Source organism: Sander vitreus, chromosome 20 (genome assembly GCF_031162955.1).
Source record: "Sander vitreus isolate 19-12246 chromosome 20, sanVit1, whole genome shotgun sequence".
Lineage (NCBI taxonomy): Eukaryota > Metazoa > Chordata > Actinopteri > Perciformes > Percidae > Sander > Sander vitreus.
The window spans coordinates 7331280-7357925 of NC_135874.1; the positions used below are offsets into that span (position 1 = coordinate 7331280).

A 26646-nucleotide genomic window follows, 5' to 3' on the forward strand; every position below is an offset into this window, starting at 1 on the left:
TGTCGATTGTCTCACCGTTGTGTTTGTTGCAGGCGACTCTTCTCCATTGGGATTTATTATCAGGAGGTGGGGGCGGGCACCACTCACGTGGGTTTTTAAAGGCCTCACATTTCTGGGTGATTAATAATGTCTCGAAGAATAAATGCACGATATTGAGCTGACCCTTTTTTTTTTTTTTTATAGTTTAAATGTGTTTATATGGGTTAAACTCCGAACTCTGCCGAATTAAAGGTTTACATAGTGACCCTTTTATTCCAAAGAAGTTTTAAACTCTCGACGCAGACACAGGTACGCACAGCCAATCACGTAACACTCTTTCAGTTCCGTGTTTGAAGGTGTAGCAACACCCTTTCTTTCACTGTCTATATGGCAACACCCACAACTGCAGTTCAGTTAACAACACTCTGACCAGGAAGTCTTTAGAAGCGCTATACTGTCCCCCCATGTTATTTTTGCGGGCTGCACACCGAACAAGGGTAGGCGAAGTCTATAATAAGCTTGTCATATTTGTTTGTGGTCCAAAAAAGCTAAAGTTGACCTGAAGTTTGAAGTGTTTTGTATTCTTTTGTTGCTTTTTAGTGGCTGTATTTTGGTCCTAAATCATGCAAAAACGTCGTCACAGACTCCAATGTTTCTTAAAGGGTGCTGAATCGTGGGGAAACACAGCATGTCAACTTGTCTAGATATATCATAACTTAGTTGACTGAGAATAGTGATTCAGAACTATATCATATATCTATATCCACACACAAAAAAAAAAAAAACTGTTGGAAACACAAACGCCCGCAATAAATTTGTATCTGCAGCTGTCAATAACACCTGCTACAGTTGAGTCTGCTGGTTTCAGGCCGTTGCTTCCTGGCTTAAAATTCAAAAGATCTCTTTTGATGTGACACGCTCACATGTTGAAACCAGTTTTAGTAATTGCGTCGTTTATAAGCTGTTCAGTAGCTATCTTAAAACGTTGCCTTGCTCTAGGTCTGACGTCACATTTTTACACTTCTTAAAACTGTTTCAAAAGTATCACTCAGTTTCACAAAAGGAAGAACTTGAATAACTTGTTTAGGGCTTTAATGGACATAGTTAATGGCTCATAATATTGTATATATTGGATAATTTGTCAAAAATAAATCAAGAATCGGTGGTTATTTAAAGTCTGCATCTTCCTCAGGATGGACATTGGCAGACATGAAAACCTCAGATTTAATTTTTTGTCATTTTCCTCAGTTTAACACTAATACACATAAGAAACCGCAAACTTTTTTTGGAGGAATAAGTATGCTGGTATCTGTTTAAGTGTAGGCTACACTATTTAGAAAGTTTTTACCGCATTACCTTGCCATCAGACCAGGGCCGGCTCTAGCCCATTGGCTGCCCTAGGCGATACTGAGATTTGCATGTAATCATTCTGATATACATTATAGGTAAACTATATTTTATGTATTATACTGTAAACTTATATTTGATATATGAACAACAGGCAATATAATGGTCTCAGAACATTTTTTTATTTTTAGTAACTTTGGAACTTTACAAACTCCAACAACAACTGAATTAGCCATGTGGCTTTAACGTGCCCCTAATTTATACATTGTGCGCTGTCCCTGCCAAATAAATGAAAATAAGATTTTTCCTTCGTCCATGCTATCGTTTGGGAAAGGTGAAATCTGGATTGGTATGATATGGTCCTCTACTGACTAATTCAGTCCTCACCGTGTCAGACAGGGTTGGCCAGTCAGCAGGATCAATAGGTTCTCCCCTGACGGACTCATGTGGATATCAGAACTTGTTGTGGAGGATAGGGTGTCTGCAGCCTGTAGTGTAGAAGCAGGGCCGGTTGTGTCTCTTGCTCCTTCACCTGAAGGCAAATACATACAATTGATGTTAATCTTTTAATACAAATACATGATGGCAATAGGCAATACACTGACAGATTTTCTCTCTTGTTCATATGTTGAGATTTATCACTGATCTTGTGAGTCATAATATGACAGGCAGTAAATAAATCTAAATCAGAATTTTTTTTAACAAGATCAGTGGTGTTTAATGGAGTGAACAATTATTAAAACATTTGAAATTGGCATTAGATGTATAAATATATATAAATATGTATAAATCATTGTTCTGTAAGCTTTTAAGTGTAAAGTAAAATAAAGATTATTAAATAGACTTACCTACTGCAGGCTCTGCGTCCCAGGTCTGTGTTTCACTGGTTGCTGTGCTAGGTGTGATCCTAGATGTCCCTTCACCTGCAGCTGTATTCAAGCACAGAGTATAACCAGATTAGTGGAGAATTCATTCAATAAAATGCATGAAACGATCGAGAATGAGGTTGAAAGTCGTAGTTTTACAATGAATGGAAGTGTGAGGTCATATGTTGAGTGTATTTACATAATCTTGAACTATAACAGATGATTATAGCTTTATTAATATGCATTCATAGCCCACTACTACTTCTACTACTAAAACTATTACTACCACCAATAACTATAATAAATAAATAAATAAACAAACTTACAAGGTTCAGAGAGAGGTGGACCTGGGGGATCAGCTGAGCTTTCTTCAGGAGGTGAGGGTCATTTAAAAAAAAAAAAAATTAGCTAGCTTCTACCAGCAATGAAACGCCAACCTCTAACAGTCACACAAAACACAATTTTGATTCAACTTTAGAACTAATGTCTGAGATGAAAATACATACCTCTATACTGGGCTTTCTTCTCCTCATCCTCTTCGTTTTCGTCCCTGTGCACCAGTTTGGACCTTTTCATTTTGAGAATTAATATTCTAACTAACGTTAGCTTGATCAAGTGTGCCCATTGCTTTGGGTACTGCGGTGCTTAATCTATGCTCTCTTTAAAGCCACCAGACTTCTTTGACAAAAACAGTCATTTTATCTTGCAGAACACAGGAGTTGCTGTTCCGCTGCCTCGAGCCGTTAGTTTGTTTATAGTTTTGTGTGACTTTGGTGTTTTAAAATGGTTAGGAACAAAGAAGCAAACTAACTGAGGCGGTAAGGTTAAGTGGTGAAAATATTCTAAATAGAGTGTACACTTAAAAAGATATAGATTTTTTTTTAGGTGGTTCTTTTTTTAGGTGACTAACATATGTTTAGCTGCTGTTTAGCTTCTATGCTGAGACTCCTGTCTGCTTCTCCAAACTGGGTTAATACACTAATAATACTCTACTTTAGGTAATACACGGACCATGAATAAGTAGGCCTACCTCATACAATCCCATTTCAAATCTTACTAATTTACTAACAGGGGGAAAATCTGTAATAAATTGCAACCCTACAAACTGAACAATAAACTGTAACAAAATATATACATTTTGTAAACCCTGACTTTAAACGTATAATGTGGCCTAAAGAGTCTCAGTGTGTCTTATAGTAAAGAAATAATAACTGAAATTAGTGTCTTTCTGTTAAATCTATTTCCAGTGATGTTAGTTTCAAAATGAGTAAAAGGAAACTGAAAGTGATCAGTGGTGCGACAGCTGTCAAGAGCTGCAGAGTGACAGCTGTGGGTATGGAAGATGCACCAGATGATAGGAAGCATCAGAGACCTTCCTCCAGCAGCCTCACTCCCTCTGCCACAGTGAGTCATTCCCCCCCCCCATCAAGCACAAATCCTTTGTCCTTACCAATCTCTCCAGCTCATTAACAGTTGAATATTGTTTGCTACATGTATTTTTAGGGAGATATCGGCGTCATTGAGAGTATCACTCTCAAGAATTTCATGTGTCACCATTTGCTCGGTCCGTTCCAATTTGGGTCCAATGTGAATTTTATCGTCGGCAACAATGGAAGTAAGAACCGGGTTTCTAAATATCATGTGATCTTCTGTTGTCTTTGGCTTGTGTGTCACAGTATTTACTCCTTCAAAACCAAGGCAACTTGATCATCTGTTTTTCCTTGGTGAAATAAATAAGACTGTATTTGATTTTAACAAAGAGGAGTGTACTGTAACCGTAACTGTTGTGTATTAGTATAGACTTAATTACAGAGTGTATCAACCATGCAACTAACAAATATTTCCGTTATCAATTATTCTGCAGATTATTCTTCCATTTACTTTACATTTATTTAATAGTTTGGTTTGTAAAATGTCAAAATTCACCTTTCCCTCGTTTCCTGTCATGTCTCTACTATAGCTGTCTAATAAAGGCATACAAACGGCCCCCCAAAAATAATATTAACATAACTCTCCACAAGTGAAAAGCTGGATCTGGGGAATATTTGGGGTTTTGCTTGAAAAATTACAACGATTAACCGATTATCAATTTTTTGTGAAATTTTTTTGTCAATCCACTAACCAATGAATCGACTAATCGTTTCAGCTCTAATCGGCCCTAATTAGGGTTGTCCCCTCTAGGTAGATCATTAGAATAATGAACTAGATGTTTTTAGTCAGTTTGTTGTTTTTATGGGGATCTATTCGTTGCATCATAGTAATATTACACACAGATTTTATTTAAATTTGTATTGGGATCACAGTTGGTTTCCATAACACAGCACAACACGTGTACATCATTTTCTGTTTTTATATATATATAATAAAATATACAATAAACTAATAGATAAGTTATTTAAATAAGTATATATTGAACGTGAATAAGGAATAAATAAAAAAAAGATTATAGTGCCTTGTTTTTGATTGGGCATTATATATTTAAAGATGCTTTTGCATAAATGAATGCATCTGCGGAGAGAAAATAACACACAGGTGATTCTATGTATGTATTTATTTACATAAAATGTTTAGTTTTGCCTTTGAGCCAGTTTAGTCTGTGGTTTGCTTTCCATGCAGTGATTGAATCTCTTGTCTTTGTTGTTTCTAATTTGATTCTCAGGTGGGAAAAGTGCGATCCTGACTGCTTTGATTGTAGGCCTCGGTGGAAAAGCCACTGTCACAAACAGAGGAGCGTCTCTGAAGGATTTTGTGAAGACCAATGAGAAGTAAGTCACACCCAGTTACACCCAGTGAGAAAGATTCCTCAAAGACAAATAAATCACTATCCTTAAAATGCTGCTGGAAACGCTATAATTTGGTCCTACCGTACTATAACAGTATTATCTGCTCTCTAGTGCTGCAGATATCACAATAAATCTGAAAAACAGAGGACCAGATGCTTATAAAAGGGACGTCTACGGCGACTGTATCTCCATAGAGCACCGGATCTTCAGTGATGGATCTCGAAACTGCAGACTGAAGAGCAAATCAGGTTAGTTTTCCTGAGTTACAGATAATGTCCAAGTCTTATATAACCTTCCCAAAATGTCAGATACACCACACAACTCTCAGTTGGGAACATTCCTCTATAAACTTGCTTGCATGCATTTTATATGCACGACACTGTTGAATGTAAATGTGAGACCTATTTAAATTGACACTTGGACTGATGTTTTTTACAAGTTGTAAATGTCACAGAGTTATTTTGTAAGTAAGGGGTATCTGCGTGGTGTCACTGACTCACCTCAGACTCTGCATGGTTTGCGTTTGGATAGTCTATATCCACGACGTTCCACTTCCGTGATTGCTCCGCTTCCGTCGGAAATTCCGCCGGATGTCCTTCTTTTCGGCTGTACACGTTCCACCAAAACAAGTTCCTTCCCGAGGCTACTTTGCAGCAGCACCATGGCTCCATCCGGCGCTTAGCGTCGCCCGAAACGATTTTGTGATTGGTTTAAAAAAATTGGCAATAAACCAGAGCACGTTTTTCTCCCGTCCCGGAATGCTGTGTGGACTTGCCAGACCCTCCTCCTCAGCACTGTGGAGGAAGATCTGGCAATGCCAGACTAGCGTTTTCGAAAGACGACGACTGCCTCTGGGACCACTGCGGTGCTTAATTGGCTCCATTCCGTCGGCTTTTACCCAGGAAACGCATGTTCGTGTCCCAGTAGTACTTCTTAAGGAGTACTACTAATCCAAACCACAGTCTATTGTCTTTTTGTCTTTTCTTTTTTTAATTTTTATTAGTTTTTCTTTTCTGACAAACAATTACAAGCCACATACACACAATCTTTTTTTTTCTAATCTTTATTAGTCGTTTTGGTGCCTAAACGTAACTGTTGTCCGGTGTTTATGACTGGTATCTCACGGTGACAGTAGCAAAGTTGTGCCGCTGAGTTTCATGCAACTTACATTCTCATCTCAGATTTGAACCACATTAATTGTCTTCTTTCTTGTATTTCAGGACAACTTATCTCAAACAAGAAGGAGGAGCTGACCGGCATTTTGGACCACTTTAACATCCAGGTACTAACACTGTACAGCTCTTTTAAGTTTAAAATGGACATATTTGACATATTACTTATCTTAAATTAATATTTTATATTCATGATTCTTGACTCTTGCAGAACTTGTTTTTTCTTCTCTCTTACTGCGTTTATTGCTAACTGTTTTGTAGTGAAATTCCTTATATGTGAAAAGCTACTTGGGAATAAACCTGTTTCTGATTCTGGAAAAATCATCAAATTTCTTTAGTTCTGCAACTTTTTAACTTCCAGTGAATGCACTCATTTCATTTTCTGACATTTTAAATGTAGTAACTGCAACATAAATATACCTGAAAGCCTCAGCAGAACATTTGTTTTGTGTATTCCAGTTGGATAACCCGGTGTCCATTCTCAACCAAGAAATGAGTAAACAGTTCCTGCATTCAAAAAGTGAATCAGACAAGTATAAGGTGCATCACCGCCATTTTTATTCATGAGCTTCAAATCTTAAAATAACGTCTGTATTGAGAGAAGTTACCTTGATCATATTGAAATGAATGTTTCTGGCCTCTTTTCTGCACTTGTCGTTTGTAGTTCTTCATGAAAGCAACTCTGCTGGAACAGATGAGGAGAGATTACGTCCACATCAAGCTCACTAAAACAGTAACACGACAGCAGGTTGAGAGACAGGAGGAGGTACTGTATTTATGATTTATCACATCAGCTCTTTCAGCATCGGTTCAGTGATTTACAGAAGTACATTCTTGATGTTGTCAAGCAAGACATTTTTATTGAGATTGGAAAATGTCTATATTTACTTGAGGTATTAGGGCTGCACGATATGAGAAAAATATCTAATTAGGATTATTTTGACTGATATTGCAATTGATGTATGGTGCACGATATTGGAGGGAATGATCATTTTTGTATCATTATTCTCCTTTTCTTTGAAAAATATTAAAAGTAAAAAAATTCAAATGATTATAGTGTGATTTATGCGAGGATCTGTGCCAAACAAAGATATTTTCTTTAGTCTGTAGGATACAATTTGCAGACCGGGATGTCTCTACAGCACTCAAAATACTTAATTCAGAATGGTTTGACACATATTGTGCCCTTAACAAATATTGTTATTTGATAATATTGTGCAGCCCTAGGAGGTATGGTGTTTATTTTTAGTTTATCTTAAGTTTAAGCACTTCATGTGATCTCAAAACAAGTGTTTTCTTTGGCTTCCTCCTGTGTCCCATTCCATTTATTTCGTTGGTTGTACAATGGATCCTGCTTGTTTTATCAATTCTCTTGTTCTTCTTCCCATAAAGCACTTTGTAACTTCTATTTTGAAAGGTGTTTACATGGATAAAGTTAATCTCTTGGTTGCCTGCTGATTAGTTTGTGCATGAAGAATTTAACACGTACGGTATATTCTTTTTGCCCAAAGAAAATCTAGTCATTAAAGCTCTCGTACATTTTTGTCTTCAGTCTCTCAAGGACCTGAAGCAAGAGTTTCTGCAGAAGAAAGAGAGGTATGAAAAATTGCCGTCCTTCAGTGAGATAAAGGTGGTTTTGGAGAATCTGAAGAAAGCAATGGCCTGGTGTTTGGTAAGAGTTCATCACTGTTTCTTTCAAAACAGAGCAAAACATGTATTTATTATAAATTCTAAAGAGTGTGTAGGAAGTATGACAGGGAAGAAGAAACTAAAATAAATAATAATTTACTAACTAAAAAAAAAAGAATTTTCTTTTTTCTCTCACACTTTTCAATGAGATAAATGTAGTCTTTTTTTTTTTTCTTCTTTTTTTTATCACTCTCAGGTCAAAGAGAAGGAGCAGTTGGTACGGCAGTTAAAGGAGGACATTGAAAATGAAGCCAATAATTACAAACATCAGGAGAACCTTCAGCTCTGTCAGGTGCGTCATAAGTGCTCCTGTTCTGTTGTTTCCCTTCTTCAAACCATCAAACCTTCGCCACCATATGAACCGGCTGCCCTTAAAGCTATAGTGCACAATTGCTGAACAGACATGACAAGACAATTGTGATTATTTTGACTAATATTGTGATATGATTCTCGATATTGGAGGAAATGATCATTTTTGTATCATTATTCTTATTTTCATTGAAAAATAATGAAATAAAAAAAGGATTATAGTGTGATTTTTGTGAGCATCTGTACCAAACAAAGATTTTTTCTTTCTAGGATATGATTTGTAGGCTGGGACGTCTGCACCACAATACTTAATTCAGAATGGTTTGACACATATTTTGCCTTTAACAAGTTTTGTGCCCCGATAATATTGCGCAGCCCTAATATAAAGCTAATTAAACCTATCAGCTCCATAAAACTCTCTCTGTATTTCTCAGTATGGCTATGTTTACAAAATGGTGTAGTCCAGCGACTTTCGGCGCGCAGCAGCTCGAGTGATGCGTTTAACGTCACCGCTGACAGGACAGGAGCAGTGTTTAACTTTGGCGACAAAGAGGACATACACATTACAAGACAGATACCTCTTCTGAAGAGTCCATCGTGTCCTCCTTGGTTACAAGCAACTGTGTGGAGGAGGGGTGGGGGGGTGCGCGATCACGGAAGGCTTGCGTCATGTGGATGCTTCGACAGTGTTGTTGTCATTACTTAGAATTCCTCATGGGGGGCGACAGAAACTACGCACTGTAGCTTTAAAAAAAAAAAAACTTGGACGTAATTGATTTTCAGACGTCGTCTTTAAAGGTTAATTTGCTCTTTTTCTTATCTTTACACAGACTAAGGTCACACAAGTAGAAAAGAAGCTTCAGTGCATCAAAAGCAGAGTTACCAGCATGAAAAAGGAACAAGAGTCTCTATCAAAGGACAATCTGAATTTGAAAGAGCAAGTGAAGGCAATCAGCAAAGCTCACAAGGAACAGGAGGTACTGACTGGGGAATATGATAACCTAATATACCAAGTGTATATCATTTACATTGGTTAAAATGGCATGATCTTTTCCTATAGCTCGTTTATTTTCGGGCGCTGAACAAACTCAAACAGTCAGAGCAGGAGCAAAACCTTCTCGAGGAGAAAATTAAAAAGGCAAAAACAAGGTAGGGGAGTAGAAAGGTTAAATGACATATTTACCTTCATACAAATACATACATTCAGTTGAAATGTTATTCTTTCCTCACTGTGTTTTAGTGCAAGCCTGAACAACGAGGAAGAGACGGAATATAGCGCACAGCAGAAGAAAATATCCAGTCTGAAAGAGCAGCTTGCAGAGCTTGAGAAAAAGTGCTCCCAGCTGAATGAAGAGATCAAAAACAAACATCAGGCACTTTACAAAGGAAAGGAAGAACGGGACAAGCTGAGGTACAAGAATATGATATTTGCTTTCACATCAATTGAATCAAACTTGAGTGAGAGCCCAGTTTATCTGCAGTGCAGTGAAATGCCCCCATCAAGGTCTGTTCCTGTTGACTAGATTGGAGGAAAGAAACATCCAGGTTTTGTACGAGTCCAAACTGAGGAGGAAGAATCAGGTCCTCGCCAGTCGATCAAACAAACTGAAGCGGTTTGGAGATCACGTACCCGACCTGCTGGGTGCAATTACTGAGGCGTACGCCACAGGACGCTTTCTCAAGAGACCCGTTGGTCCGATAGGTGACTTTCTTTTTTTAGTGTTTTGCTGGCTTGACTTCCTATCTGCATTACTTAGTACTTAAATAAATAGTTTGACATTTTGGAACATATGCTTAATTGCTTCCTTGCTGAGAGTTAGATGAAAAGATCAATATCACTCTCATGTCTTTCTGTTTAATATGAAGCAAAAGCCAGCAGGCTGTTAGCTTAGCTTAGCAAAAAGACTGGAAATTGGGGAAAACAGCTAGCCTGACTATGTCCAAAGGTAACAAAATCTGCCTACTAGCACCTCTAAAGCTTGCTAATTAGCACTTCATATCTTGTTTGTTTAATCCGTACAAAAAGTGATATAAAAGTGACATGTTGTAGTAGTACGGGGGGACTTTGAGCTGGATTATTTATTGGCCAGGAGCAGTATCTTCCTCAGTAACTTCCTAGCTGCTTCCCAAGTCACTTATTTAATATCTCCTGGCTCCTTGCTCGAACCGGAAGTCGCTCTGGCCCTCTTTCGGGAAGGCCGTCTCAAAGCTCTTATTCCTGCCCCGAGGAACGAGGATCGAGGCTTGAGGAGGGATCTCTGAGGAGCTATGAGCAAGGATACACCAGAGCAGCCTTCCTGGAAGCCGTGCAGCTGAAAGCCGTTGCTAACTCCACCCATACAGCTGATGAATTCACGTGACGCTTCAGAGGAAAGGGCGTCTCACAACACCTTTCCTTGTTTCCTCTCTGCTTGCATTATTTCCTCAAATCTGCTCCAATGCTTCCACGGTGGGATGGACTAAGACACGAGGATGGGAAGCAAGTGAAGGAAACGTGGATGCAATTTAAGGACCTGGGATGTACCCCCTTAGTCTGGTTGCCTTGGACAGAGCCATGCTAGCTGTTTTCCCCATTTCCAGTCTTTACGCTCGGCTACGCTAACCGGCTGCTGGTTCCTGCCTCAAATTGGTTTGAGAGTCAAACTTCTCATCTAAATCCTGTCAAGAAAGCTAATGAAAGTGTTTTTCCAAAATGTCAAACTTAAAACTGAATAATTTGCTCTTTCATTTGTAAAAGTGTCATTGAAACAGATGAATTAAATGACCCACTATCCTTTAAAAACCGCAATATAGATTATTGATGTTTACTTTCAGTTCATACATTTTCAGTGAAAAATTCAGTTAAATTGTACATATTGTTACACAGTGTGTGTTTGCTCTCAGGGGCGTGCATCAGTTTGAAGGATCCCATGTTGGCTGTAGCCGTGGAGTGCTGTCTGCGGAGCTTCATGAAGGCTTTCTGCTGTGACAACTACAAAGACGAGGTGGTCCTGCAGGAGCTGATGTCTCAATATTACCCAAGGGGCAACAGGCCGCAGATCATCGTCAGCCCATTCTCTGAAAAAGTTTACAACATTCACGGACGGTCAGCAGCAGCAGCATTTCAGATTTATTTTTTTTCTGACACATTTTAAAGCTACATTTAGTTTTTTCTCCTATTGTTTTGTAGGAAAGCACATAATCAAGAATATCCGTCTGTGCTGGACATAATTACAGCGTCAAGCCCTGTCATCATCAACTGCCTGATTGATATGAGGGGGATAGAATCCATTCTCATAATCAGAGTAAGTGTTTGCACTAATGCCTGTTGATGCTGATTGTTGCACGTAGAGTTGTTTTAAGATTGATGAAGTATCTGACCTGTGTTTTATCATAGGAAAAAGACAAAGCGAGGAGAGTCATGCAGCAAGGCCGGCCTCCTAAAAACTGTCGTGAAGCCTTCACTGTGGAGGGAGATCAGGTGTACCCGAACCGTTATTACACCTCCGACATCAGCATGGCCAAATATCTTGGCGGGGATCTGGAGTCTGAAATAAGGTAACAAAGTTATTTTTTATGTCCCTTGATATGCAAAAAAACGTGATCTGTGAAAAAAGGAGAAGAGAAAAAATTCCAAGTATACATACATATTTACAATACATATTTACAATATTTAATTCATATTTAATTTAATTTGTTATTTTGTTTTATACTTGTTAGTGTGTTATGTTTTCTTTTTTCCGTTATGTGTCATGAAATATTAGCATATTACAAGTTGAATAGAACAACAAAAGATCTGCGAGTGGATTTTGAATGAAAACTATTTTAACCCTTTGACCTTTCGTTTTAATTTTGAAATAAGTTTATTTTAAGGATCAGTTCGACAGTCGGGGAAAATACACTTATTTGCTTTTGTGCCGAGAGTTGGATGAGAAGTTTGATACCACTTTCATGACTGTTCACTAAATATAAGGCAACAGCCATCAGCGGTTAGCTTAGCTTAGCATAATGATTGGAAACAGGGGAAAACTGCTAGCCTGGCTCTGTCCAGAGGGAGCTCAACTCTGAAGCTCACTCATTAACATGCTTTATGGTGTTTGTTTAATCCGAGCCAGGCTAGCTGTTTCCCCCAGTTACCAGTCTTTGTGCTAAGCTAAGATAACCAATATGCCTTTTTGTTTAATGTACAGACATGAGAGTGGTATACATCTTCTTGTCTAAGTCTCTGCAAGAAAGCAAACAAGCATATTTCCCAAAATAACATACTATTCCTTTAAGTTAAGAAACACTGCGTGATATTATCGGCATTATCTTATGTTTAAAGTGCTTACACTGAGTGAAATACTTTATTTTTATACAGTAGCTTTACTCTTGTGTCAAATGGGATTGTGTTCTGTTTGGCTGTCCAGCAGAGTTTGTAAGATGTATAAGCTTTCAGAAGAGGTGTATTGTGACTCTTGTTTTCTCAAATGTGGTAAACTTACGACTATGTGGAGTTGTGATTTGAGATTAAAAAAAATATATAAAAATTGTTAAACAAAATAATCAATGCTTCCTGTCCCAGTATGCTGGAGTCTGACCTGGAGAATCACCAGGCTCAGCTGTCCAGGTTTCAGCTCCACGTCACCTCTGTGACGGAGGACATCGTGAGCATGGAGAGCGAGCTGAACAGCACCATCATGACCCTGAAGAAGACTCTGGTCAGTGAACCGCACTCTCGCAGGGTGTGCACCAGCAGCTGGTTTCACTTAACAGAAATGCTGTTTGCTTCACTTTTCAGTCTTCTCTTCTGACTCTGCGCATTTGCATTTGTATCCCTCCTGTTGTTGCTTTCTCTCTGCTTCTTTTTCAGTTTTTTCTGAGGGAAAGATTGATTATAATGATTACGGCTGCACGATATGAGGAAAACATGCGATAACGTTGTGATAACCATATTACTTGCCATAAATAGAAAATAGTTATTAAAGAGTACTCAGGTCTGCATTTCTGCTGCTTTCAGTATTCTGCTAAAATACAACAAATTGCTTGTTGAATTTAAAAAAATGAAAGGAAATCATTTCCAACATTCTTTAATTAAACAAATTGAACCATTAAATAAAAACGGTTACATTTTAAAGCACAGTTTTCTACTGATATCCACACACACAAGAGTGTCTTGCCTGTCGCGATGTGTTTATTGCGGCAGTTGATATCGCGATGACGATAAAAAACCGGTATATTGTGCAGCCCTAATTTCGATGCCGTGCGTGATTATTTTAAACAACAAATTCAGTTCTCTTCCATGTTTTCAATGCAGGTCTCTGTGAATCAAGTCAAGGCGGCAATAACCGAGCTGGAGAATGCTGGCGAGGAGCACATCGATGACATCAGCTCCTTGGTGATCATTTTGTTTTTAGTTGTAGTATGTCTTCTCCCCTTTCTCACCTAGCTGTCCTGTCAAAAATTAAAGGCGGAAAAGCCCTAAAAATAATCTTTTTAAAAAAAACATACTTCTTGCAGGAAGAAGTTGCCCAAGAGAACCGACAGAAGATCGAGGCAGAAAAGCAGACCGTTCATGAGGCAAAGACGGAGCTCGACAATCATCAGAGAACAGCAGAGGACATCGAGTCCAAGTACTCCTCTGTTAGAGATCGGATTGATCAGCTTTCTGAAGACACGGAGCCGTTAATGGTGCAGTAGAGCATTGTTGTATCACTTTGTTTAGAGGTTAAAAATAGTTTTTAGAAATTTAAAAGATGCTGCTGTTGCAGGTGTGTTTCGGTAGTTTTGATGTTACATCCGTCCTCAGATTTTAAATGAGTTTAAACTGTGGATTGTTTGAACGTAAAGGCTTTTTCAATTTGACAACACTGTTATTCTTTTTGAGGATGTGAGCTGTAGCGATAGTGAGATTGATTATTATTGTTTGTTGAACCCAAAAGGATGAGCAGCTGAAGCTGGAGGCTGAGTGTGCCAAACACAAACGAACCCTTAAGATTTTAGAAAACAAGCTGAAGGCTCATGAAGACAACATCCAAGCTATGAGAAGTGACATCACCCAAAGAGAAGAAGAGTTACAGGTAACAAGAGCTGCTCCTGATTTGTTCCACAGATTACCATCAGCTGTTTTTGTTGACCTCATGCATATATATTTGAGGCTTCTTTTAGCCGCGTTGGTTCTATAGATTATTAGCTATAGTAAGCTGTACAGATCCACTAGCAGTTAGTAAACTCAACCAAAGAGATGATTTACAGTTTACTGTCAGATTGTCATCAAAGCTCACGTGTGATGGCAGGAATATGTGGCCAAAGCCACGGAGATCAGTCCTGAGCGGCAGCAGGTGACCCGCAGCCCCAAGAGCATTGACGCCGAGATCACTCGGCTGCAGAAGAAACTCGAGGTGTACGAGAGCAACCACGGCGAGCACGAGCATGTGGTCAGGTGAGAAATCACACGCTTTCTATTAACAGAGGTGTTACGTCCGAGTGAAAACAAAATCATTTTAGCTGTATTTAGTACAAAACAGAAAGAGTCCGTGTCAAGTCTCGGGTCCCCAGTGTTCGGGTCCAAGTCCGAGTCACCAAAGAAGAGTCCGGGTCAAGTCACCATTACCAGAGTTTTAGTCTGAGTCGAGTCTCGAGTCCAGGACTTGAGTACTCCATCACTGCACATAAAAGTAGTCAGAAACTTCATCCAACTTCCAAGTCCGATCTCATGAATGCTCAAGTTCGATTTCATAAATCCTCGAGTCCAAGTCCAAGTCATCAGTGGGCACTTCCAAGTCGAGTCATGAGTCCAGAGAATAGCGACTCGAGTACGAGTCCAGGACTCTTACTCGAGTTAAGAGTTACTCTAGATACTTTAGAGTAGTTACTTACAAATAACGGTGAGCTCAAAATGTGATGCATTATTGTTGATTACTAACTACCCAACAGTATATAAAATGAAGGAGCTCTATCTCACCCGACTATACATTAATGAAATGCTGCTTACACATTACTGCACCAGTAATATGTACGACATATAAACAAAATTGAATTTTATGACTTTTTATACTTTTTGTACACTTTTTGCTGATGTGTATTAAGTAACATTTTTAATGCAGAACTTTTACTTGTAATGCAGTATTTTTACAGTGTGGAATTTTTACTTTTAGTTAAGTAAAGGATCTAAATAGTACCCAATATAAATTATTTCTCCACTCATGACCGCAGCGTACGTGATCTTTGCAGGCCAGCTAAGCTAATTAGCTATCTCAGATCCTTTACTGTTTGTAGCAAGACTTTTTAGTTTGTCTTAGTTAGAAGAAGAGTCAGAGGAGCCTTCTAGCTTCCTTCTGTCTTATTTTAAAGAGATTTCTTCCGCCACTGACAGTTTTTCCTACTTTATACTTCAATCCGATCTGCCCGTTGGGCATCACCAAATCATCTTCTGGCCTCGTTTTACACCTGCACACTGAAGGCTGGAATCAGACAAATGTAGGCTCTGTCATGTTCTGCCCTCATTAGGGAGTACGCTGAGGTCCTCACTCTCTACAAAGAGAAAACCAACCAAGTGAGAGATCTGCGGAGGTTCATCGATCGACTCGACAGCATCATGTCAGACAGGCAGAGCAGATACAAAACAATGCGTAGGTAAATGCCGGTCTACTAAGTTTGAAAAACAATCCACAAATACATATTGTAGTGTTTAGCTGGCAGTGTAAAGTCCAGCTTCTGTCTTCTTCTTCTTCTGCTTCCTAAAGGTCCCTCTCGGTCAGATGCAAATTATACTTCAACAACTTTCTGATAAAGATGAACTGCTGTGGCTCTATGATTTTTGATCACAACAATGAGACACTCTCAATCTCGGTAAGTCTATTTTATCTGTTTTATAAAATATAATAAATTACTTTGAAAATGTGTTCTGTTTGTTTTACAGCATTTTTGTGTATTGTATATGCAAATTACAGTTATACCAAATGATATTGAAGCTAAAAGACGGTGTTTAGTGACCTAAACACAGTTACATTTTAAAGGTATCCTGGTGACCATGTAAGTGCAACATACTCAGTTCAAGTGCACATATCACACCTCCTCTATCTCCCATCATTTCCTGTCTCTATTCATAAATGCCCCAAAAATGTCTGAAACAAAAAACTGGAACAGCAACAATTTCTTCTTCTTCTTTTTTGATTTATGAAAAAGTTACAAAAAAACTCCCGCACACTGTCTAACTTGCAAAGCTAAATTGAATAGCTGTCAACTTTCATCAGGCAAATGATGATTCATTTTTTATTTATTTTTTGCCGATGAAGGCCTAGTAGTACCGAAACGTTGCCAGCTATTACCTTTTATCTTTGTTAGTTAGACAGAGTGCGGGACCTTCTTTGCAACTTTTGACCTACTCGACCCCTTCCGACGCACCTGTCTTAAGTTATAGATGTGCAAAGTATTTTTCTGTTCTGATTTATGAAAAAAAAAAAAAAAATGCAAGTAATACGCAAACCTGTTGTGGCACACATGAAGGTGACACCTCCGGGAAGGGAGGATAATGGTGCGAGTGACATGAGGTCGCTGTCTGGTGGTGAACGCTCCTTCTCCACCGTTTGCTTCATGCTCTCCCTGTGGGAGATCACCGAATCACCTTTCAGATGCCTCGATGAGTTCGACGTCTACATGGTGAGCACGCAGAAAAACCAGAAACACACACAATTTGTGTAAAAAGATGAATGAAAGTTTGGCTCTCACTCACTTTGATTAACTTTCTTTTTTCTTGTATATAGGATATGCACAATCGTAGAATCTCTCTGGATCTCCTCCTGGAGTTGTCAGAGCGGCAGCACCTTCGACAGTTTATCTTCGTTACTCCCCTCACCACCAGGTGGTGCTCTTCTTGATGTTCGACTCTGTTGACATACATTTTACATAACTTTCACTATTACAATTTTGTTTCCTGTATGGAGGCTAAAGCATGCCATCGGATCAATTATAGATTTTTAAATTGTGTGTCTAATTGTGACTAATTGCAATGAAAAAAAATTAAAGTAAATCTAATTCTAATTCTTCCAAAAAAAGTCTTTTAAATTGTGTATTTTTAATGCATTTTTAACTGATTTGTGAATCGTTTTTAAAAAGGCTTTTAGAATTCTATTATTTGTTACTTACCAATAGCTCTTTCTATCATTTTAATTATATAAAATATAGAATTTAATAATTTGTTATTAGTCCTTTTTCAGTAGATTTTTTTTTTTGCATCAGTTAAATACTAATTTAATAAATAAATAATTTGAATGATGTTTTAATTATCACGGTGCCACGCTGCAGCTGGCATATTCCTCTGCATACTTTGGCATTTCCTGTTGTCCCTCTTTGCCCTTACAAAGACTTTATTCACTGTGTCAGTAATGTTTGATGACTGATCAAATGTTATCCGTGGTTTGTGTCTTTCAGCCATTTGCCCAAAACCAACCTCATCAAAATCCACCAGCTTCAGGATCCAGAAGGAGATCGTAGTGAAGCGGTGGGTGACAATGTTTGAACTGAGCTCCAGTGACAAAAACATAAAAAGGGACAAGACATAAATATGTGTTCATGTGCCCGCTGTATAATTCAGTTTTTCTGTATGTGTTGTAAATATTTCACATTTGTTTGTTTTAGAGTAATATAGCAAATATTTGACATGATTATATGGTAATTATTATACATTATAATAATGATAAGATGAGTTTATCTCTAATGTGTTTCATAAAACTAACAGAATTTTTAAAAAAAATGTTACACTGGAAAAGTGAAATACAGTTTGCTATTTTTGTTATACCTCAGAGGTCTGGTACCCTAGAGGAAGACTTTTAGTGGACCAGGGGTCTCATTTAGGCGTACGGCAAAACACAATTTAGATTTATAAAACAGTGTGTACACACATCTGTAAGCAATGTACCCTTTATCAATCACAGATTACCCACAAGTGTGTGCACGTGAATCAGCCTCTTATCCCGTCCTGTACACGCCCATTTTTAACCATATATAGTCAATGCAAAGCACCTCATGAATGCTGATCAGTATTTCAATGACCCTGGCAGTTGTTCTTTCGTTACGTGACGACAGGCTGGGAAAAAGCAAAAAACTTCTTAGACGCTCGGAAATTGCTGCAAATTGAATTATAAGTTTGGCCTGTTCTTGCACACTGTAGGGAAACCTGATCAATGGACTACCTATATTAATAATACGTCCAAAACGGCAGGCATTACGGCACTCGGGGACAGCTTTGATATACCAGACCTATATGATAAGATTTAACAGAACTATACGTTATATCCAAACAAGCCTTCATGATAAAGTTGAAGATTATATATAATATTTATATAAAACACTTAGCTGTCTGCCATTTCCCTCTGCAAACAGCCGGTTGCCCCCAGAGTGGAGGACCTGTATTTGTACCGGGATGGCACGGTTCCGGCGCGTTGCCCTCTCTACTGGACCTCAGTACATAGATCCAATAGTGCAGCTTTAGGGAATTTAAATCGGCATATTAGCCAGTCATCGTCATGGTCCCTGAAGTTTCTTTCTCTCCTGATTCTTCCATTGACGTTGTTCTCCTGCAGGGCCAGCAGTGCCATCATGCAGCATTACACACAGGCAGTATTTATATGTTTACAACAATTTGTGATTGTTAACACCTTGCCAAAAATCACAGCATAAACTAGTAGTATCCCCCACCCCGAGATACAATTTGAAGACGAAAGAAAGTGTAATAGGAAAACACACTTTTCTTCATGCAGGTTTTTGTCACAAACAATATTAAAGTTCGGACCGAAAACGAGGACATTAAGCGTTAGGATTGCGCGAGAGCTTAACGGCTGTATTTTCAGACTTTGACATTTAATGATATATGCACAGTATTAAAGACAGATATTTAGTTGTTTTTTTCCTCTTCATGACGCATTTTTTGACTGATGCGACTTATACTCCGGAGAAACTTATAGTCCGGAAAATACGGTTATCCCCACATTTACTTTCTACAGTCTGACTTCAGTTCACCACCTCACCACCTGCGTCGCCAGTTCCCACTGTCTCAAAATGTGCGTATGCTTGGGTAAGAGTTTGCATGGAGGACCGCACAATCTCCTGTCAAGTTTGTTTTTTATAAATCACAACCTTTGCGTGGGAAGTGGCGTACACACATTTTCAGCCCCGTTTTGTGCGTACGCCACGTTTATAAATGAGACCCCAGGACTCTACTCAACCTGTCAGGGTTATACTGACAGTTATACTGTTACAGGTAATACTCTACAACCGTTTGTGAAGTTTTCTCACTGTTTCAAGTTGATCATGTTTGGCTCCTGTGACATAACCATGTACACTAGTGCTCTCCAGTTCTCTCCCTTGTTATAAATGCTCATCTATAGCATTAGTTAACTGTTACTGCTGTGAAGAATCATAACTATTGTTACAGTACATTCTGGATAATCTAAACACTTTTGTATTGTTCATACTTTCCATACATAGTACTTTTTTACAGATGCACAAAATAATACAAAAAAAAAAAAAACCTTTCATAATGACCCTTATTTGATTCCATACCATGCCCTCAATTCTTTCATCCACATCAACACTCATATTTAACACAGTCTGAAAGTCTTCATTTTCCCATTAATTACACCTGCTACACCATGTCTTTTGAAAAAGCCTGGTGATGGTTTATTCATTTTAATCACTACAGAATTAATTTTGGGTGCAACACATGCCACATGTATAAAAGAATACAGTCACTTGTATTATGATTTTTCCATATTTGATATAAACATTTACGAGACAAAGAATCTGACAGTGACCGGACTGAAATGTATAAATAATATAGACTTTAAAAATGTGAGGGTTGGTTTTTCAGTTATGTTATAGACTGGACAGTGAAAAGCTTTTGCAATCTCCACTACTTAAGTGGACTACAAGCAGACACTCAGTCCATGCTTGCATAGCCTAGGAATGGGGAAGCAAAACTGTTGAAAGAGAATTTCCGCAATAACTTTAACCTAAATCGTCATCCAGTTGCCGTCTCACACTGAAACGCTCTTTCAAAAGCTTTACCAAGCGCCTCGCTTGAGAGTCCTGCATCATTAATGATTGTTGCAAACGGAATACATTAGTAGATGAGACCTTTCAATAAAAAGTTTATCCTTACAAAAAAGTTTTATAAGTAGGAATGCAGTGTGTCCAGTAAACATAGAAGAGGCTATTTTTCCTCCCTTATTTTTTTTTCCTGCTGCATTGGAATTGGAGCCCCTCTCCCCTCACAAGGTCCCCGGCCCAGAGAGTGAGCTCCCAGCAATAAGGTCAAAAGCCAAGACTGTACTCATTTTTGCAGTGTTCTTTTCTGTAAACATTTTGATATGTACTGAGTTAAGTTATTTAAGTCTAAGTCAAATAAGCAGCTTAAAAAAGAAGCCAATTTTGGATCATTGTGGGGGAATAATGCATGAGCACTGTGCCTAGTGACAGCTGTAATTTTGGCCTTTCCTTTAAGTGGCAGCAGTACATTAAAATCATAAAGGAAAGCTGCTCCATCAATATATTTCTGCTCATCCCAGAAGTCACTGAAACATTTATGTGAAAGCTCTTCTTCTGCGATAAACCCACAACTGCAATCCAAATCTCCTTCAAAGTCAAGTGTCACACATACACGTGTATCAAATGAAGGGAAGCATGCTCCCACATTACTGGAGGTGAACTAATGGTCTGATGAGTTACATACTGTACATCCCATGCAACAATATGAAATGAATTCAATAGGGTTTCTCTTTTATAACCACCTGAAGATGCAAAAGGTAAGAGATTATATTTTTTTAACACATAATATATGCATGCAAAGAACCTACTCTTCTTGGTTCCATCGTGTGAAACCATCTGGAACAGACAGGAGCCTCTCTATTCTCCAAGAGCTCAACAAGTCTGGATAGTAGAGACAGTTACAATTATCATAGGAATAATTTTTTTGTTACTATTATGTAAAGCGTACAGTAGTAGCAGCAGTGAACACTGGGGATCTTAAATACTGCAGGAACATAATTGAATGCAGTGCTCCACTGATATACAAGCTAAGGTTGAATGAGAATGTAGAGGGTTACTGTGCACAAATCACATTGGCATGTTTTGAAATATAAATGTATGATATCTTATAGACTATCTTATAGCTATGTTCAAAATTATTCAGCATTTTACATTCTCATGCATACAACCACAAGAAGCAAGTCCATTGAAAAATTGTCCAAGCATTGTTTTTTTTGTTTTTTCCCTGTGGAAATGGCAGAGAATCTAATGAGACATTAAAAGATGTGCTGCTGTCCAGAGTGTGTGAATTACAGGGGGGAGAGGAGCGAGCAGGGTGGGGGGGTGGTGGTGGTGGTGGTGGTGGTGGGGCGGGGGCTCACTTCTGCATGTCACACTGCAGCAGGAGCACGATGGACGGGTCGCTCTTCGCCGCCTCTTTGAACTCGTCCAATGAGATCTGGTCGTCGTTGTTCTTATCCATTTTGCCGAAGATCTTGTCCACCCTCTGCTGTGGTGTCAAACCGTCCTCGTTCATCTTCATCATGATCACAGTGCCCACCATTTTGTAGATAGCCTGCGGGTGAGGCGCAGTGAGAAATTAGCAGAGGATTGGTTCTTATATAATCCAGTCAAGCCTACATGTGTTCATTTTGTTCATAATGATGTAGATCAGTGATCCCCCCAACCAGGGGTACTTGTACTATGACTTGTACTATTTTTTTGCAGTTGCCAAGAAGTACGTAGAAAGCTCAACTTATTAACTAAACAAACGTCTTCTTCCATGTATGTATGTGTATATATTTCCCATATTTGTGTTAAGAAAAATAGGATTACAAATTGGTGGGATGCTTATTGTAAATTTACAATGACGTAAGCTGCCCATCAACATGAGTCAGCTGTAACATATCAACATCGCGTCTTGCAATGAAGAGTGCATGAAAAGTAGTTAGCGAGCAGAGAAGTTGAAATGGTGAACTAAAAGTAATGAAAATGCAGTTGACGTAGCTAAAAGTAAAGGATTAACGGTTGACCACTCAAAGTGGTAGAAGTATGAATGTGAACATGACCAAAGTAACCTAAACATGGATAATGCAATTGTATGAAAACAATAAAAGTAACAGTTACACTTTTATAGAATTAATAGTCTTTAAATAAGGCAGGTGTACATCAGACAAAAAGAGGTCCAGAACCACTGATGTAGATGCACACACACCACATTTATCTCTACAGGAATTGTTAATATACTTCAATATCACTGAGACATATCACATTTACTATACTGATTGTGCCTCCAGAAATGGCACAGTGTAATTCAATAGAACTCCGTTTGTGTCGTTATCAGACCGCTTCTGTACTCAAGGCATTGCAGGTGTGCAGGAGACTGATAACAGCAACAACAAAAAAACAGAGCCAGTCCCCTGATGAGCGAGGGCTTAATGACTCGATAATCCCTTACCTCGATTATCTCCAGCATCTCCACTCTGGTGATTTTTCCGTCACCATCCAGGTCATACATGTTGAAGGCCCAGTTGAGTTTCTGCTCAAAGCTGCCACGGGATGTGATAGACAGAGCGCAGATGAACTCTCGGAAATCAATGGTCCCGTCTCCGTTTTTATCAAAGGTTCTGAAGGCGTGTTGTGCAAATTTGGATGCATCACCATAAGGGAAGAACTGCAAATGTGGGAGAGATGTGTTCAATAATTCAACCAGGGCTTTTAAAAATCACCAGTTTGATGATAGGAAAATGGCCATGGTGTGATTATATGGGCAGACAGATAAAAAAAAAGAGAGCCACTGGTTTTACACGAACCTTGACATAAAGCTGCTGGAACTCATCCAGATTCAGCCTGCCAGTGGGGCAGTCTTTCAGGAAGCCTTTGTACCACTGCTTCAGCTCGTGTTCATTAAACTCTGTGTTCTTCACCAGATCCTCCATCACCTCGGGAGTCAGCTTGCTGTTCTGTTTTCCCATGGTTCCTGTGGTGCAAGAACACGTGAATAATGCATTTATTTATGCCTGAGCGATGGCAGTATGAAAACATGACAATGAAGCACATAGCATAGAAAACTACCTATTGTAGTTCCACTTCAAACATGAGTACAGAGAGTAAATGTGTGGGTTTAGCAGCAAATATGTTCCCTGGTGCTCTTGTTCTATTTCTGTCCCCCCTCAGCCCGCTTGTGCCAGTCTGCCAGGCCCGGGTAGCACTGACCTGGATCATTACTGTCAGAGCAGATGCAGTTCATTAAATGTTCGATCGCTGCTATCAAGTTTCCACTGCAAACACTGTCCTATAACCTGACAACAACAATAAAGCCTGTGCTTGGTTGTAGAGGGGTGCTAGCTGCAGTAAATCCAGAGATCTGAGTGAGGACGGCATGCAGGAGCTCACAGTACGCCTGGCTGTAATCTAGATGGGTGGGCAATATGGTTTATAATCAAGTGGTCTGTATATAATATAGTGTTTAAACCAGTTGTGGCCAATCCACAGACCAATCAGCCTGGATTATCCATACTGAAGGGCCTCCAGTCCATAACAATCAGGACAAATTGAGCAACCGCACCAGAGCAGCCTGACAAAAGCCCCAGATCCATTAATTATTGACTCATGATGTAGCAAATGACATAAAGTGGCCAAGAATGCGTCAGCTCTCAATACATAATTTAACAAATTAAAACATCAGATTATATTTGCTTGTCAGAGCACAGGCCGTTGTGCCATTACGTTGACATTGTACTTTATTTATGTTCACATTGCACTACAATAGCATTTGTACAATGCATTGTTTTAGCAACATAACCTTTGTCACCTAATCTTACTGTTTAACCTAACCTCACTTTACTTCTACTTAACGTTTTTATTTCTTGCACTGTAGCTATGTTACTTTATGTTACCCTACTGTATACACTTATTGACTCGCTCTTTTCTTACTCTTATTTTTTACCTTAAATTTGACTGTGAACAACTGCAACTGAACAATTTCCCTGAGGGGATCAATGGAGTAATCTGATTCTGATTGGGAACCTCCATCACTTGAGACCAACATATGGTCCAGGTCTCTGCAGCAGCAGCAGCAGCATCATGACAGCAGCAGGCTGCATGGACAGCTCCTCCACAGACAGCACTGCATTGGTTCGGGCCTTCCACAACAAACAGAAATGTGTGCTGCAGCCAAAATCAGTGCAAACCCCAGCCTTTAATGTGCACCCGCTGCATGTCATATAACCAAATCCTGTCATATAACAGATCCTTTATATGACAGGCACGATTGGTAATATAGGAAGGGATCTTGGGTTGAATCTGTAAACTAGGCTGCAGTGAATGACCTTGACATTTTTTACAGGGAAGATGACAAAACCGAATTGTTTCGCGGAGCGTTAAGATGAGAAAGCGGCTCGCCATCATCTAACTGCGGCGTTTTAAACAAACACCCGCCACATATATAGCACAGGCCACAAGGTATGAAGGACTTTTTCTGCCCAAACAGAGGCCAACATATGCTGTTTTATTTCACGGTTTGGCCAATGACATCTGAGTTAGTGCTATTCCTACAGCTAACCGCCTCCTGTGAGACGCTGCTGCATTCCGATGGAAACGACGCAGTGAGAGTATTTCCACATTAGATCCACCATCCTACTCCTATAAAGACATCTTCCCATGCGCATCGGGGCGAAAAACATGTCAAATTTCATAACCAAACAGACCTATTTAAAAAAAACCTAAAAAAAACACACATATACACACACACACACACACACACACACACACACATAAGACAGCTCCCTCGGTGCCACCGCAGAGTCACACATTAGAGGCGTATAAAAACCAATTAATTGCGCCAATATGGATGACATTTTCTTAATTCGTCAAATAATCCCTCCCTGTTTTAGTTCTGTTTTTCTTGTTGTTACCAGGCAAACCGCAATGGCTTTATTTTAAGGGATGCGCAGGTGCCAGTGTGCCAGCCCTCTCTTCTCTATCCCATATTCCGTCAAACAGAAAGGAAAATGGGAAAAATAATGCGTGACACATTGACACAAAGCATTCGCTCGCTGCATCTATAATCTGGAAAATCTAACACATGACATGTCCATCTGTAGGCAATCACTTCTTACCTTATTACAGCTTTGGTGATCCTCTATCGGAATAAATCTGCTCTGGCTTCTGCAAAGTACAGAAAACCCCCCTTCCGATGGAAACGTTTGCCCAAATGGGATTATTTTCAACACTGCTCGCTTCCTTAAAAAAAAACACCCGCTAATGAAAATTCTGGATTTTCCCGACGTTATTCCAGATGAGGCGCAGCAGGGACCGATCCCACGCCAGTCTGTGGTTATGCGACTACAAGAGCGCGGCGTCACTCGTGTGCATCACAGCCTCATCATAAGTTGAGTGTTGCTCTGCTGCTCTGTTTGGGTTCAGCTGGATCCTGTCAAGTTATAACCGGATCCTTCATCGTGATGAGGATGATCAGCCTGAAATTTCATCATCAGGAAACAAACATTTGGGGGTTTTGGCCCCTGATCAAATAGGCTAATCCACTGTAGGTTAACTAATCAGGAATTAGATTAATTAAACCTAAGGGTGAAATATTGTAGTCCTATTGTCATTAAACGTGGCTTTTAGGAAGAATAATGGAATTGAATTAGCCTACTGAACTCAAGACTTGACAACCAACAAGGGGCGCATAGATGCCACATGTTCAGTGTGTGCAGGTAGTCATGAGTCCAAGTTGTAGGCCTACAATTTATTTATTAGTTTTTCACATTGTATACTAGTTAACGATACAATTATCTGTAGCCTACGTTTGATTTCCCAGCGTGAAGTCCTTAAGGCTTATTCTATGGTCTAATTATCCTACCTAACTCTTTATGACTTAGCCTAGGCCTACTCAAGGAGCTTTCAAACAAACGGACCCTGGCTGGAGGCAGTTACCAGGCAACCAGCGGAAACTTAACTGCTGAAGGACAAGAAATAGTCCGGCCCATACTCCCCCATAAAACCACACGTGTTGTTTTTACACTTTGGCTGTGTGGAGATTAAACAAACAAAATATAACATGTTAATGAGTGAGCTTTAGTGGTGCTGCTAGGAGGATTTTGTCACCTTTGGACAGAGCCGGCTCCCCCTGTTGCCAGTCTTTATGCTAAGCTAAATTAACCTGCTGCAGACTTTAGCTTCATATTTATCTCAATTATCAACCTTCTCATCTAACTTGTCAAGAAAGCAATTATTCCCAAAATGTCTAACTAACTATTCCTTTAACACCTTGATTGTTTCTGCTGATATTGTGCTTAGCTATGTGTTGCATATTCCTAAACTAATTTATGTTTAACAGCAAACCTGGGGTCAGGACATGTTCTTGGAAAAAAAGTACACAATGCACAGAGATGTAGCTCCCAAGCATATCGATTCGGATATGACGAAAATGATACCATATTCTACCATTCATTTCACTCGATTGTTATGATACATGCCACAAGCCCCAATTATTTTCACAAGGGCTTCTACGTA

The 26646-nt window shown here is 39.2% G+C and overlaps 2 protein-coding genes across 5 annotated transcripts; one reads left to right on the top strand and one right to left on the bottom strand.

The window, feature by feature from the left end:
• Window positions 1-369: 369 nt before the first annotated feature.
• On the top strand, window positions 370-20204 carry smc6 (structural maintenance of chromosomes 6). Of its 2 annotated transcripts, XM_078276966.1 has the most exons (27): window positions 370-476; window positions 3440-3596; window positions 3696-3807; window positions 4852-4957; window positions 5087-5223; window positions 6196-6257; window positions 6607-6687; window positions 6812-6913; window positions 7700-7819; window positions 8033-8128; window positions 8976-9122; window positions 9206-9294; window positions 9386-9556; window positions 9669-9847; window positions 11029-11230; window positions 11315-11429; window positions 11522-11682; window positions 12689-12824; window positions 13421-13501; window positions 13624-13794; window positions 14046-14183; window positions 14400-14545; window positions 15613-15738; window positions 15849-15954; window positions 16612-16764; window positions 16869-16966; window positions 17536-20204. In XM_078276966.1, the coding sequence occupies exons 2-27, from the start codon at window positions 3456-3458 to the stop codon at window positions 17621-17623; spliced, it is 3264 nt and encodes a 1087-aa protein (XP_078133092.1). In that variant the 5' UTR covers window positions 370-476; window positions 3440-3455; the 3' UTR covers window positions 17624-20204. The 2 variants fall into 2 exon arrangements, with proteins under 2 accessions (XP_078133092.1, XP_078133093.1); XM_078276967.1 differs by lacking the exons at window positions 16612-16764; window positions 16869-16966; window positions 17536-20204 and having other exon boundaries at window positions 15613-15734; window positions 15849-15939.
• On the bottom strand, window positions 15927-23102 carry vsnl1b (visinin-like 1b). Of its 3 annotated transcripts, XM_078276969.1 has the most exons (4): window positions 22941-23102; window positions 22586-22801; window positions 21539-21703; window positions 15927-15950 (listed from the first exon to the last, which is right to left on the bottom strand). In XM_078276969.1, the coding sequence occupies exons 1-4, from the start codon at window positions 23100-23102 to the stop codon at window positions 15927-15929; spliced, it is 567 nt and encodes a 188-aa protein (XP_078133095.1). The 3 variants fall into 3 exon arrangements, with proteins under 3 accessions (XP_078133095.1, XP_078133094.1, XP_078133096.1); XM_078276968.1 differs by lacking the exon at window positions 15927-15950 and having other exon boundaries at window positions 21506-21703; XM_078276970.1 differs by lacking the exons at window positions 15927-15950; window positions 22586-22801 and having other exon boundaries at window positions 21506-21703.
• Window positions 23103-26646: the final 3544 nt, after the last annotated feature.

Excerpts from the sequence above, each read along its gene's own strand:
- smc6 (XM_078276966.1), top strand. The coding sequence starts at position 3,456 with ATGAGTAAAAGGAAACTGAAAGTGATCAGTGGTGCGACAGCTGTCAAG. Across the intron at positions 11,683-12,688 it reads GATCTGGAGTCTGAAATAAG|TATGCTGGAGTCTGACCTGG; the intron begins GTAACAAAGTTA and ends TTCCTGTCCCAG. Across the intron at positions 16,765-16,868 it reads ATGAGTTCGACGTCTACATG|GATATGCACAATCGTAGAAT; the intron begins GTGAGCACGCAG and ends TCTTGTATATAG.
- vsnl1b (XM_078276968.1), bottom strand. The coding sequence starts at position 23,102 with ATGGGAAAACAGAACAGCAAGCTGACTCCCGAGGTGATGGAGGATCTG. Across the intron at positions 22,802-22,940 it reads TCCAGCAGCTTTATGTCAAG|TTCTTCCCTTATGGTGATGC; the intron begins GTTCGTGTAAAA and ends CCACATTTGCAG. Across the intron at positions 21,704-22,585 it reads AGATGCTGGAGATAATCGAG|GCTATCTACAAAATGGTGGG; the intron begins GTAAGGGATTAT and ends CCTCACCCGCAG.